This window comes from Trichomycterus rosablanca, chromosome 26 (genome assembly GCF_030014385.1).
Source record: "Trichomycterus rosablanca isolate fTriRos1 chromosome 26, fTriRos1.hap1, whole genome shotgun sequence".
Classification (NCBI taxonomy): Eukaryota; Metazoa; Chordata; class Actinopteri; order Siluriformes; family Trichomycteridae; genus Trichomycterus; species Trichomycterus rosablanca.
The window spans coordinates 8,593,033-8,608,818 of record NC_086013.1 but is presented as its reverse complement, the minus strand read 5'-3'; the positions used below and the strand labels follow the sequence as shown (position 1 = coordinate 8,608,818).

Here is a 15,786-nt window from a genome sequence, read left to right as displayed (position 1 = left end):
GGGCAATGTTGTATTGGGAAACCTCGGGTCCTGCCATCCATGTGGATTTTACTTTGACACGTACCACCTACCTAAGCATTGTTGCAGACCATGTTCACCCTTTCATGGAAACGCTATTCCCTGATGGCTGCGCCCTGCCACAAAGCACAAATGCTTCAGGAATGGTTTGAGGAGCACAACAACGAGTTTGAGGTGTTGACTTGGCTCAAAATTCCCCAGATCCATGGAGGCCCCACCTCACAACTTACAGGAGTTAAAGGATCTGCTGCTGACATCTTGGTGCCAGATACCACAGCACACCTTCAGGGGTCTAGTGGAGCCCGTGCCTCGACGGGTCAGGGCTGTTTTGGCAGCAAAAGTGGCCAACACAATTATGCCTGATCGGTGTTGTAGATTGATAGGGCAGTTGTAGCCTAGCGGTTAGAGTACTGGACTAGTAAGCAGAAGGTTGCCGGTTCAAACCCCACCACTGCCAGGTTGCCACTGTTGGGCCCTTGATCAAAGTCTCTTAACCCTCAATTGCTTAAACAGTATACTGTAAGTCGCTTTGGATAAAAGCGTTTGCGAAATGTAAATGTATATACAAATTTTATGTAATAAAATACACCTTTTTGTACATTTAAAAGCAAATTTGATAAATAAGTAATTGTGTAAAAGGTGGAACTCCTTTCTATACCACCACAGCAAGTAATAAAGAGCAAAGGCTCCCCATATTGCACTTTGAAAGTCAAAGAAATATCAAGAAAGACAGAGAAAAAAATCAATAAATAACACACATTTGCAATACGATATATACAGAATGCAGGGTGAAATATATGGACTGAGACATAAAGCTGTCAGAAGAGAAAACGATATGAAATTGATGGACAGAAATATGAAGGAATGAGGAAGAGACGAAGGACAGAAGAAGAGTTATGCATTAGGACGGCATAAAAACCATCATAATCATCAACGGAACCGTTTTTACCGCACTGAGTGATTTTTAAAAGCCCCTGCAGTCAATTAGCCTCAGTGCAGCCTGACAGAGAGAGAGAAAACTGATGCAGGTGCACCATCAGTCCGGCGCTCTTTGACTTTCTGGTTTCCAGATGCTTTCCAGATCAAGCAAATGCGTGTTCCGAAAAAAGTTGGGACAGGGGCGATTTAGGGCTAGTAATGAGGTATAAAAAATAAATAATGATGTGATTGTAATCATGGTTTGGTACAAAAGCAGCATCCAGGAAAGGCTGAGTCAATGTACCTCAAAAAAAGACTGGAATGAATTTGCATATTTCTCCCTCTACAGTGCATAATATCATTCAACCATTAATGGAATCATGAGGAATTTCAGTGCGTAAAGGCCAAGTGCGCAAGCTTAAGCTGAACCCATGTGATCGTTGAACCCGTCAGATGGCACTGCATCAAGAACCACCACTCAACAATAGCTTACTTTGGCAAACCTACTAAATCCAGGAAGCAATGACCAAATAAGGAAAATGGTGCAAAACAGATAAGTGCAATCAATCAGTGAAGAGCATGAGAGCTAACAAGACCAGAAAGCAATGACCAAATAAGGAAAAGAGGAAACCAAAAGGGGCAAAGGCAGGTACAGAGTGGAAAGCTTAGGTTAGGAAATAAACGTCCAGTTTACTAAAGCTGTAGCTAATCATGCAAGCCATAACATTAAAACCACCCCTTGTTTCTACACTCACTGTCAATTTTATCAGCTCCACTTATCATATAGAAGCACTTTTTAGTCCTACAATTACTGACTGTAGTCCATCTGTTTCTCTGCATGCTTTGTTAGCCCCCTTTCATGCTGTTCTTCAAATGGTCAGCACCCCCACCGGACCACTACAGAGCAGGTATTATTTGGGTGGTGGATCATTCTCAGCACTGCAGTGACACTGATATGGTGGTGTGTTAGTGTGTGTTGTGCTGGTATGAGTGGATAAGACACAGAAATGCTGATGGAGTTTTTAAACACCTCACTGTCACTGCTGGACTGAGAATAGTCCACCAACCAAAAACATCCAGCCAACAGCGCCCCATGGGCAGCGTCCTGTGACCATTGATGAAGGTCTAGAAGATGACCAACTCAAACAGCAGCAATAGATGAGCGATCGTCTCCGACTTTACATCTACAAGGTGGACCAACTAGGTAGGAGTGTCTAATAGAGCGGACAGTGAGTGGACACAGTATTTAAAAACTCATACCAGCACAACACAAACTTACACACCACCATCACTGCAGTGCTGAGAATCATCCACCACCCAAATAATACCTGCTCTGTAGTGGTCCTGGGAGAGTCCTGACCATTGAAGAACAGCATGAAAGGGGGCTAACAAAGCATGCAGAGAAACAGATGGACTACAGTCAGTAATTGTAGAACTACAAAGTGCTCCTATGTGAAAAGTGGAGCTGATAAAATGGACAGTGAGTGCAGAAACAAGGAGGTGGTTTTAATGTTATGGCTGATCAGTGTACATATTGTTGTTTTACTTCTTCTTGGGGGGTCTGAGTATTAATTAGGAGGATCAGACCCATGTATTGTAAACAGATACAAATACTTTGACTCGTCCAACATTCAAATAATTATACAGCGTCTCTATTCATGTTTATCACCGCTTCAGTTAATTGGCAGGGAATTAAACCGCTCCACTAACACCCTCAAATCACATCAACGTCTGTCCGTGTGTTTATCGTGGACTTCAAACATCTCTCTAGTTACGTGTGATATATTAGTTACGTGGGTGTAAACGAAGCTCAATTAAAGCATTCACATGTGTTCCATTCTGAACCCTTTTGGCTAATTAATATTCATTAGCTCAACTGCCCTATTGGCCTATGCTAATAGCTGCCTAATGGCTTGCAGTAGGATTGGCTTTTTACGACCAGCCCAGGAAAATGGACAGAGGTTCTGGGAAGCACTTTTAAAAGAACAGTCTATGAAAAGTCAACTTCCTGTCTCTCTTTGGCTTGTGTTTTATGGCATAATTTATATATTAATAATTGCTAAAGCACCTCAATGCTATAATACATTAAGGTTGTAGGGGGACCAATAATTCATGGACTAAAACCTGCTTAAAAACATATTTAAGGTGGACTTGTCAGACCCCAGCAGGCATTTCTGGTCTATTTTAAATAGGATTGAGTCCAGATAATTTGGTAACATCTCTGGATATTGTTGATATATGGCTTTTACTTTGTGCAGAATATTGTAGATGTTTTTAAGAGGGGGTGTTTGAAAAATTAAAGGTCAGAGGCATTTAATATTCCTGGCCTTGACTAGTCACAGCTAGTGCTCCAGAGTTTCTGAATCTTTTAATAACGTTATGGACTGTATATGAATGAAATAAAGCAATAAAAACAATAATTATTATTGTAGTTAATCTTAAACTATTGAAATTATTAAAGCTAATACATACAACGACAAGGCATAACATTATGACCACCTTCCTAATGTGTTGGTCCCCCTTTTGCTGCCAAAACAGCCCTGACCCGTCGTATCTGGCACCAAGATGTCAGCAGCAGACCCTTTAACTCCTGTAAGTTGTGAGGTGGGGCCTCCATGGATCGAACTCGTTTGTCCAGCACATCCCACAGATGCTTGATTGAATTGAGATCTGGGGAATTTGAAGGCCAAGTCAACACCTCAAACTCGTTGCTGTGCTCCTCAAACCATTCCTGAACCATTTTGCTTTGTGGCAGGGCACATTACCTTGCTGAAACAGGACACACCCATCAGGGAATAGCGTTTCCATGAAAGGGTGTACATGGTCTGCAACAATTCTTAGGTAGGTGGTACGTGTCAAAGTGACATCCACATGGATGGCAGGACTCAAGGTTTCCCAGCAGAACATTGCCCAAAGCATCACACTGCCTCCGCCGGCTTGTCTTCTTCCCATAGTGCACCCTGGTGCCGTGTGTTCCCCAGGTAAGCATTCAGGGGTCAGTGGTAGCCTAGTGGGTAGAGCTTTGGGCTATCAACCGGAAGATTGGCGGTTCAAATCCTAGCTGTTGGGTCCTTGAGCAAGGCCCTTAACCCTGTCTGCTCCAGGGGCGCCGTAAGTTGGCTGACCCTGCGCTCTGACCCCAGCTTCCAACACCAGCTGGGATATGCGAAGAAAGAATTTCATTGTACTGTACATCTGTATATGTACAGTGTATCACAAAAGTGAGTACACCCCTCACATTTCTGCAAATATTTCATTATATCTTTTCATGGGACAACACTATAGACATGAAATTTGGATATAACTTAGAGTAGTCAGTGTACAGCTTGTATAGCAGTGTAGATTTACTGTCTTCTGAAAATAACTTAACACACAGCCATTAATGTCTAAATAGCTGGCAACATAAGTGAGTACACCCCACAGTGAACATGTCCAAATTGTGCCCAAATGTGTCGTTGTCCCTCCCTGGTGTCATGTGTCAAGGTCCCAGGTGTAAATGGGGAGCAGGGCTGTTAAATTTGGTGTTTTGGGTACAATTCTCTCATACTGGACACTGGATATTCAACATGGCACCTCATGGCAAAGAACTCTCTGAGGATGTGAGAAATAGAATTGTTGCTCTCCACAAAGATGGCCTGGGCTATAAGAAGATTGCTAACACCCTGAAACTGAGCTACAGCATGGTGGCCAAGGTCATACAGCGGTTTTCCAGGACAGGTTCCACTCGGAACAGGCTTCGCCAGGGTCGACCAAAGAAGTTGAGTCCACGTGTTCGGCGTCATATCCAGAGGTTGGCTTTAAAAAATAGACACATGAGTGCTGCCAGCATTGCTGCAGAGGTTGAAGACGTGGGAGGTCAGCCTGTCAGTGCTCAGACCATACGCCGCACACTGCATCAACTCGGTCTGCATGGTCGTCATCCCAGAAGGAAGCTGACGCACAAGAAAGCCCGCAAACAGTTTGCTGAAGACAAGCAGTCCAAGAACATGGATTACTGGAATGCCCTGTGGTCTGACGAGACCAAGATAAACTTGTTTGGCTCAGATGGTGTCCAGCATGTGTGGCGGCGCCCTGGTGAGAAGTACCAAGACAACTGTATCTTGCCTACAGTCAAGCATGGTGGTGGTAGCATCATGGTCTTGGGCTGCATGAGTGTTGCTGGCACTGGGGAGCTGCAGTTCATTGAGGGAAACATGAATTCCAACATGTACTGTGACATTCTGAAACAGAGCATGATCCCCTCCCTTCGAAAACTGGGCCTCATGGCAGTTTTCCAACAGGATAACGACCCCAAACACAACCTCCAAGATGACAACTGCCTTGCTGAGGAAGCTGAAGGTAAAGGTGATGGACTAAACCCAATTGAGCACCTGTGGCGCATCCTCAAGTGGAAGGTGGAGGAGTTCAAGGTGTCTAACATCCACCAGCTCCGTGATGTCATCATGGAGGAGTGGAAGAGGATTCCAGTAGCAACCTGTGCAGCTCTGGTGAATTCCATGCCCGGGAGGGTTAAGGCAGTGCTGGATAATAATGGTGGTCACACAAAATATTGACACTTTGGGCACAATTTGGACATGTTCACTGTGGGGTGTACTCACTTATGTTGCCAGCTATTTAGACATTAATGGCTGTGTGTTGAGTTATTTTCAGAAGACAGTAAATCTACACTGCTATACAAGTTATATCCAAGTTTTATTTCTATAGTGTTGTCCCATGAAAAGATATAATAAAATATTTGCAGAAATGTGAGGGGTGTACTCACTTTTGTGATACACTGTATATATGACAAATAAAGGATATCTTCTTTATCTCTTTATCTTTAAGCGACGCCCCACACCCGGCCATCCACGTGATGTAAAAGAAAACATCATTCATCAGACCAGGCCACCTTCTTCCATTGCTCCGTGGTCCAGTTCCGATGCTCACGTGCCCATTATTGGCACTTTCGGCGGTGAACAGGGGTTAGCATGGGCACCCTGACTGGTCTGCGGCTATGCAGCCCCATACACAACAAACTGTGACGCACTGTGTATTCTGACACCTTTCTATCAGAACCAGCATTAACTTCTTCAGCGATTTGAGCTATAGTAGCTCGTCTGTTGGCTCGGACCACACGGGCCAGCCTCGCTCCCCACGTGCATCAATGAGCCTTGGCTGCCCATGACCCTGTCGCCAGTTTACCACTGTTCCTTCTCCTTGGACCATTTTTGATAGATACTGACCACTGCAGACTGGGAATACCCCACAAGAGCTGCAGTTTTGGAGATGCTTTGACCCAGACGTCTAGCCATCACAATTTGGTCCTTGTCAAACTCGCTCAAATCCTCACATTGACCATTTTCCCTGATTCTAACATCAACTTTGAGGATAAAATGTTCACTTGCTGCCTAATATATCCCACCCACTAACAGGTGCCATGATGAAGAGATGATCAGTGTTATTCACTTCACCGGTCAGTGGTCTGCCAAACTGCAAACCTTTCATTAATGCTCCAAGATACCCAAATATTACCTATGATCTTTAAATTAACTTGTTTACCTGCAGATAGTTCCAAAACAGGGTATTTTGATAATTAATGTTCCAGTCTTACCTCCAAACTTCTTCCAAATTAGGAATTCACAAACCCATTTAAATGAAATATCTGTAATTGACAGTTTTCAAATCCCTGCTTTCTGGTTGTTCTTGTATTTTACACAGTCCCTGTGTCTTTTTGAAATTGGTTCTTTAGTTACCTGCATAAACATGCTGAGCAGGCCCAGTTGATTCCAAATAGTTTGTGGTTGGTGGACCATTCTCAGTCTAGCAGTGACGAGAGGTGTTGTGTAGTGTCCTGTGACCACTGATGAGGGTCTAGAAGATGACCAACTTAAACAGCAGCAATAGATTAGCGATCGTCTCTGACTTTACATACAGTGTCTAATAGAGTGGACAGTGAGTGGACACGATAATTGAAAACTCCAGCAGCGCTGTTGTGTCTGATCCACTCATACCAGCACAACACACTAACACACCACCACCATGTCAGTGTCACTGCAGTGCTGAGAATGATCCACCACCCAAATAATACCTTCTCTGTAGTGGTCCTGGGAGAGTCCTGACCATTGAAGAACAGCATGAAAGGGGGCTAACAAAGCATGCAGAGAAACAGATGGACTACAGTCAGTAATTGTAGAACTACAACGCGCTTCTATATGGTAAGTGGAGCTGATAAAAAGGACAGTGAGTGGTTTTAATGTTATGGCTGATCAGTGTATATAAATAAAGAGGACGGGTGTCAAAGTCTACAGAATGACAAATGATTGTAGACATTAGAAACAAATAAATGCACCACAAATATAAAAAATAACCAAAACAAACCCCAAAATTATAGAATACTTGTTTTCTTCTAATGTTGATTGTAGTTAGTAGATGCTTAGCAAGCACAAAAAGTCATAAACGTGTTTTTAGGTCCGCAGAAAAAATAAATGGACGAAGAAAAACATCCTAAGGGTCGATGAATCGCGACAATAGAATACAAAGTGAAAAAACACAAATTAATAAATAAAACACAAAGCAGAGCCAAACATGGTTAAACTTCAGGCAATTTTTTCTCAGTGCAGATAACAAGCTTACACACGTCGTCCCCTCCTGCCGGAGACTGTGTAATTCCAGTACGGTCGTTTCCTATTAATGCGAACGAAAGAGCTGCACTATGACACGATGCCCTCAGGATAGAGAAGATAATGCATGCTTTACAATGAGCTTTTCTCGACTGTGCAATATTCACATTAATCACATTAAGTGTTTAGTTAGTGGTAAAATTCAGTGTTTAATGAGGGTGCCAGCCGACACCTCATGCATGGCATCACTTGCCAATTGGTAAGTGATGCCACTTGCACTTGGTAGTCACTTGTCATCTCATTGCTGGACTACTACAACTCCCTCTTGGCAGGTGCTCCCATATCCATGGCTGCGTCCGAAATCACATACTTAAACAGTACGTACTAGATTTGAGGAAGTATGCACTGCTCGGTCGGTAAAGCAGTATGCTATTTTAGTATGCGAGTGTGCAGTATGCCACATCTGCCATCTTGCCAACATCACGTGATGCATGACGTCTCATCACCACAGTTACTGCCCAGGCAAGTAGGTCTTTCGGGTACTTTTCGCGTACTGTTTAATGGATACTACGTATTCGGACATACTAACTGCTCTCGCATACTGCTTTGGCGTCCTGCTCAGTATGGAAGTTCTTCAATAGTCAGGACTCTCCCAGGACCACTACAGAGCAGGTATTATTTGGGTGGTGGATCATTCTCAGCACTGCATCAACACTGACATGGTGGTGGTGTGTTAGTGTGCGTTGTGCTGGTATAAGTGGATAAGACACAGCAATGCTGATGGAGTTTTTAAACAACCCTCATTACTGCTGGACTGAATAGTCCACCAACCAAAACCAAAAATTTTGCCAACAGCGCCCCGTGGGCAGCGTCCTGTGACCACTGATGAAGGCCTAGAAGATGACCAACTCAAATAGCAGCAATAGATGAGCGATCGTCTCTGACTTTACATCTACAAGGTGGACCAACTAGGTAGGAGTGTCTAATAGAGTGGACAGTGAGTGGGCACACTTAAAAACTCATACCAGCACAACACACACTAACACACCCCCACCATCACTGCAGTACTGAGAATCATCCACCACCCAAATAATACCTGTTCTGTAGTAGTCCTGGGAGAGTCCTGACCATTGAAGAACAGCATGAAAGGAGGATAAAGCATGCAGAGAAACAGATAGACTACAGTCAGTAATTGTAGAACTACAAAGTGCTCCTATATGGTAAGTGGAGCTGATAAAATCGACAGTGAGTGTAGGAACAAGGAGGTGGTTTTAATGTTATGGTTGATTGGTGTATATAAAATTTAATGTTGTTTTTTTTTATTGCTTAATCTGTCACTTCAGCTGATTAACATTCCAGGGTATGATTTCGAATTTCTGGAACTGCTGACAGGCCAGACTAGTACCCGCACTCTCTTGCACTGGTGTAACACTAAAACAATGTACTGTAGTTTCACTGTCATGCTAACATGAGCAGAAACGTCCCTAAAAATGCATTGTCTACATGGCAGCAGTGTCTGCCCTTGGGCCATGTTCATGGCATGAAAGGTCGGGGAGTCACTATTTTGTTGTATTTAGTGTCGAGGAAAAGATGTTAGCAATAAATTAATTCATTATATAATTAATAGCTAACAATCAAAAGTTCGTTAGGTCGATTATTTCTCTCACCCTGGAAATCAAACTCATAGCGTAGAACATAAGTTCTGGATTGTAAAAGTCAGGGATATTTATTATTGGCTTGTTTTTTTGCAATTTAAACTTTCAATAATAAAATGGACTGTAGATGGTAAAAGCTCGAAAATTCTTTGTAATTGTGCCATAACACATACTGGATTGTAAATGCGTGTTCCTTATTCACCTGTTTGCCTGTGCTGCAGGCAGAGAAATAGGATTCGGTGAATACTTTCAAAAAAATCATCAAAAAAGAATTACATTAAGACATTAAATAGATGTGTGAATTAACATCAAATCAAAAAATACATATTATTATTATTATTATTATTATCATCAAATTAAAAAAATATTGTTCTGTTTTTTTAATCTTTGTTTTGTCCAGACTTGTAGTTTGAATAATTTTAAATATTTTCTTTTACTTCTATTTTCCTTCTGTCCCTATTTTTTGGAATGTTTTAAAGGCATCAAATTCTAGATGAATAAATATTTACAAAATACAATGAAGTTGAAACAGGGTTTATAATTTGTCATGTAGGGAATTCGGGTGGCGCAGAGGTAAAGCCACCCGCTAATCCACCCTTGCTGAGATCCTTGGATCCGGGTTTTGAATCTCAACGGCGCTAGCGGGCAGTCGGGCGTCTGCAGGAGGGGGAGAGAGCTTTACTTAATCACTTTTTTGGCAGAGGTATTTTCAGACGGTATGTAATCCTTAGACGGTTTGTGTATTAGAGTGGGCATTAGAGCAGGAAATCACCAAGCTGTGCTGGTCAGCTCACATTGCTTCGCTAAGCACATCCGGCTAGTTTCAGCCGAATCGCACTCGCGGCGTCTGAGCTTAGATTCGTTTTAAGCGCAGTCTCATATGGACTTACATAAGGGTCTAATCTGATTGGTTCTAGGGTGTCAGAGAATGCATTGACCAATTGACCAACGCTGGACAAGCCGGGCAGCCGGTTAGCGCATGCCTTCTCCGGTATGTTTGAAGCCCCTGGCTGTGTCTTCACACAGACCAGCAGCTTATTATTATTATTATTTTTTAAAATATATTTAATATTTTTTAGTAGGTACAAGGTAGTTCCAGGAGCGCTTTCATACATCAGTAAGCCAAAACATTAGGACCACCCACTTACTGCGCACCAGTCAACCTTCTTCCTTATTATTAATTTGAACCACAGTGGCCCTTGTGTTGGCCCATACCAGACGTCATAGCCTGGCCTGGCATTATTGACCTCATTGGCAGGTCATGACTTGCTGTCAGTGTTTTGGTGATGATCTAACCCAGTCCATGGTGCTATCGGGCAGTCGGATGTCAGGTGTCCAGAAAACAATTTGTTGGACCAGTCAACCTTCCATTAACATCTGGGACACATTAACCTACAACTATTAGCAACTTGACCCGCAGTAGCCCTTCTGTCGGTCTGTACCAGACGCCATAGCCTTCACGTCATCTGGCATTAATGACCTAATTCAGAACAATGTCAGTGGGGACTCACTATGGCTGCCTGTGGGTAGCCATAGTGTTTTGGTGATGGTTTAACCCAGTCAATGGTGCTATCGGGAAGTCGGGCGTCAGGTGTCCAGATGCAGGCAACTTGACCTGCAGTAGCTCGTCTGTTGGTCCGTACCAAACGCCATAGTCTTGACGTCGTCTGGAATTAATGACCTTATTGGCGGTTCATGACTTGTCCTTAGAACAATGTCGGTGGGGACACACTTTGGATGCCTGTGAGTAGCCATAGTGGTTTGGTGATGATTTAACCCAGTCAATGCCGCTATCGGGCAGTCTGGCATCAGGTGTCCAGATGATCTTGTAGAAAACACGATTTGTTGGACCAGTCCATGCATCCATGGCTCTGATGTCCACGTCTGATGCCTACATGTCCGTTCAAGGTGCTTTTAATAGTGGACAGGAGTTAGCATGGATACCTTGACCGGCATGTGACTACACAGCCCCTTACAGGGAAGAACCGAACGCCATAGCCTTGACGTCATCTGGAATTAATGACCTCATTGCTTATCCTTAGAACACTGTTGGTAAGGACTCAATAGTGTTTTGGTGATGATTTAACCCAGTTGTCTGGCCATAATGATTTAACCCTTATTAAACCCACTTAGGTCTTTATGCTGCATTCAACACGTCTACTACGGCTACCTACCACCATCCCTAACCGTGAAACATTTTTGGTGGCTCAGTCGTATATATTATGTTACATACAGTTGCAATCAACACCAGTCGAAATCTTTAACACTAGAAACAGTAGTTGACAAATTCCCATGAGTACATTATATAATCATCAGCATCAGCAAAGAAGAATATTCTCTCGCCTTGATAACCTCTAATAAGCGATTACAGTAAGCGCTAACAAGCTTCTCGCACCTCATTTTCACATAAATCGTGAAGACTTCGTCCATTCTTCTCACGCAAACGCTCCCAGCCTCTGAAACGACCACTTCAAGATATTCCAGGACTGATTCCTCTTTGTGCTTTGGGTCACCGTCTTGATGGAAAAGCCAGTTATCACCAAGGCAGTCCTCTTCATTCCTGTAGCCCTAGGCTTGCTCAACAAAGGTTTTTGGTCTGTTGGTCCTGGATTCTGCAAAGTTGCTTTGAGGCAATGTCCGTTGTAAAAAGCACTACACGAATAACTTTGGTATTTCTCTGAATCCATGATGCTAGTCAGCTCCTCACATCACCGATCCACCTTCATCCTTGACTGTGGGGAAAATTCTCACCTTTCTTGCACCAGACAAACCCCTCATTGATATGGTCAAACAGTTCCAGTTTTAATCCATTACTCCATATAACTGTGTCCCAGAACTATGCAGTCCTATGTTGACCTTTCCTGTGCTTCTTGGTCAAGACATAATGAAGTTTGACTATAAAATTCCTCGCCCTGACGACATTGCTCTGGATGCAATTCTTTGAGTTCCTCCCACGGCCAGGCAGGTTTGCTGCTGTAACTTCTGGACCACATGGGTCAAACTCAAGGCCCACACGTCATTTTGCCTGGCCTGTGAGAGCTTAAAAGACGTCCGATTGATCTTACTACTACATCTACAGCTTCCACAATGCAAGCCGATTTTGTGACCCATGAAGTGACCGTATCCTAGGCGGGTTTCAAACAAGTGAGGTTGAGAAATTTCTACAAATAATCCCAAAATGTCCAAAATTTTATGAAAGATGGGAAAGTGAATACAATATTGTGCTTCAAGAAGAAAAAACGGTACGTCTTGTGAGTTATGAGGCCGTGTCTGTGGTAAAGGAGTACAATTGTAGATATACAGTATGAATTTGACATTTTGACACCAAACACAGAGCTAAGTACCACAATCGCCACAGGATTACAAACGTTACAAACAGCCCTTTAAAAGCCACCATAATGCTGACATGGCCTTCTGTGAAAATGAGTTTGACACCCCTGGTCTAGACAATACTACCAATGGTGTCTGTTCAAGGTTTTGGAAATCTTACACCTACTGTCCTTTCTCAGCTTTTGTAACAACTCCCTAGTTTTTTCACCAGGGTTGCATCACACCTTGAACACTTGACTCTCTAGGTGGTGTTTATATAAATGAATAAATGCCTTTATTGTCATTGTACACTGATCAGCCATGACATTAAAACCACCTCCTTGTTTCTACACTCACTGTCCATTTTATCAGCTCCACTTACCATATAGAAGCACTTAGATGGACTACAGTCAGTAATTGTAGAACTACAGTTTCTCTACATGCTTTTTTAGCCTGCTTTCACCCTGTTCTTCAATGGTCAGGACCACCTCAGGACCACTACAGACTGCACTGACATGGTGGTGGTGTGTTAGGGTGTGTTGTGCTGGTATGAGTGGATCAGACACAGTTTTTAAACACCTCACTGTCACTGCTGGACCGAGAATAGTCCACTAAAATATCCAGCCGACAGCGCCCCCTGGGCAGCGTCCTGTGACCACTGATGAAGGTCTAATAGATGACCATCTCAGACAGCAACAATAGATGAGCGATCGTCTCTGACTTTACGTCTACAAGGTGGACCAACTAGGTAGGAGTGTCCTAGTGGACACGGTGTCTGATCCACTCATACCAGCACAACACACACTAACACACAACCACCATGTCAGTGTCACTGCAGTGCTGAGAATGATCCACCAGCGAAATAATACCTGCTCTGTAGTGGTCCTGTGGGGGTCCTGACCATTGAAGAACAGCATGAAAGGGGGCTAACAAAGCATGCAGGAAAATAGATAAACTACAGTCAGTAATTGTAGAAGTACAAAGTGCACCTATATGGTAAGTGGAGCTGATAAATGGACAGTGAGTGTAGAAACAAAGAGGTGGCTGATCAGTGTACGTATATACAATAAAAAAAAAAAATTAAAAAAAAAAATTCATTTCTAGCCCTTAATTGCCCTCGTCCCAACTTTTTTTGGAAACGTGTCCTGTGGTCAGACAAATCAGTACTTTAAAACGCAACAATGATGTGTTTGTAGGGAGAACGGGACAAAATAATAGCTGAAACACTAAATCACTTGGTCTCCTCGGTGTCAAAACGTCTTTAAGTGTGGTGAGAAGAAATGGCAACATTACAAAGTGGTAAATGCTTTACCGTCCCTACCTTTTTCTATAATGCAAGCCGACTATACAAAACATGGAATATCTTGGGTTTATACTGTTTGCAATTAAATACAAGTCAAAGAAAATGTAAGAAACACTGCATTTTGTATTATTTGTGTGTTAGCCCTTACCTTGGGTGTTGTTTGCCTGACCGTGTCCGAGTCAGACCAGCGGTGCTTGTGCTGTGATGAGCCGGGGGCACGTTCACAGAAGGTCTGCATCAAAAAATAAATTAATTAATTAATTAAATATATTAAAAAAAGTTAAACTTTGCCCCCTGATTACCAGAAATATCCTTATTATTATCCTTATTATATCAAAATATTACATATATAACATCACATCAAGACCGAAACGACTTGCATTCGGTTCACGAGATTAATAGCGCCTTGCCTGGCTATAACGCTGACCCGAGAGCTGCTGTGAGCGCTCGCGCACCCTCGCACTCACAGGCAGCGGGATTACGCTGCTTCCTTAAGCACCTCCGATCAGATTTGCCTCTTTATGTTCTAGCCAATAAAAGCTAAAACTATTCCATTAGCATTAAAGCTTAATGGCATGGGAATCGGATCAAAGAAACATTAAGCTGCATGTCTGAGGAAGTGTGTGTGTGTGTGTGTGTGGTGTACAGGGCAGGAGGAGGGGTGATGAATGCTTTTGGGTGACGTGTGCGCTGGGTTAACTCTTCCGAACGCTAGATCGTGAGCTCAAATCTCGGCTATGCTACATGATAGGCTAACGTCTACCAGATGGGAGGCCCGGAAGGATTCCTGCAAATACACAGCACAGAGACGGTGAATAACGGAGAGCAGTGCGTGACTCTCCGTCCGCTATACTGATCCCTGTGTGAGATTGCGAGCTCCTGAGAGCTTGAGCTAGCCAGATCGCGAGCTCAAATCTCAGCTATGCTACATGATAAGCTAACGTCTGCTGGGTGGGAGGTCCGGAGAGATTCCTGCAATTACACAGCACAGACACAATGAATATCGGAGAGCAGTGTGTGACTCTCCGTACGCTATACTGATCCCTGTGTGAGATTGCGAGCTCCTGAGAGCTTGAGCTAGCTAGATCATGAGCTCAAATCTCAGCTATGCTACATGATAGGCTAACGTCTGCCAGGTGGGAGGCCTGCACGGATTCCTGATTACACAATTACAACTACACAGCACAGAGACAGTGAATAACAGAGAGCAGCGCGTGACTCTCCGTACACTATACTGATCCCTGTGTGAGAGTGTGAGCTCCTGAGTGCTTGAGCTAGCTAGATTGCGATTGCGATAAGCTAACGTCTGCTGGGTGGGAGGTCCGGAGGGATTCCTGCAATTACACAGCACAGCACAACGCTGCTACAGGCCAGACAGACACCTACGTGCAGACATGATAGGCTAACGTCTGCCGGCTGATCGATGCTGCAATTACACAGCACAGAGACGGTGAATAACGGAGAGCAGTGTGTTACTCTACATACGCTATACTGATCCATGTCTGAAAAGAAGTGGCTGGCAACTGGACACGTTGAAGTGGGCGTGTCAGGTATTGCCCAGCTGGGACAGGGTAATTGGATGTGACTAAACCCGTCGGAAAGGTGAGAATGCTGGAGGGGATTTCTCATAACTGCTGCAGTTACAACTTCTGTTGGCTGGTCAATGGCGTCTGAGTGACTCTCTGTGCATGATAGGGATCTCATATGAGCTCAACTCTTACAGGGTAAAAGAAGCGGTCAGCTGAAGCACGTGTCAAAGGGGGCAGGAGTGGAGGTCAGCAACATGCAGTCGGATAAGTAAATACAACTAGATAGGGACGATAATTAGGACAATCTGACGCTATTGTCTATAATACAAGGCCAAAATTATGTGGCCACCTGAACTTCACGTCCTAATTGTATCCATCAGTACTTGTTTGCTTCGTAATTCTAAATAATTATGCCTAGCAGATCATATTACTCATTCCAGAAAGGAGAAAGTTCA

The 15,786-nt window shown here is 43.5% G+C and overlaps 1 protein-coding gene across 1 annotated transcript in view; it reads right to left on the bottom strand.

The window, feature by feature from the left end:
- Nucleotides 1-15,786, bottom strand: part of fibcd1b (fibrinogen C domain containing 1b) — a 108,554-nt gene that overhangs the window by 69,964 nt on the left and 22,804 nt on the right. The window contains 1 exon segment of the mRNA XM_062988621.1: nt 13,951-14,034. Within this exon segment, the coding sequence (XP_062844691.1) occupies nt 13,951-14,034 (84 nt within the window).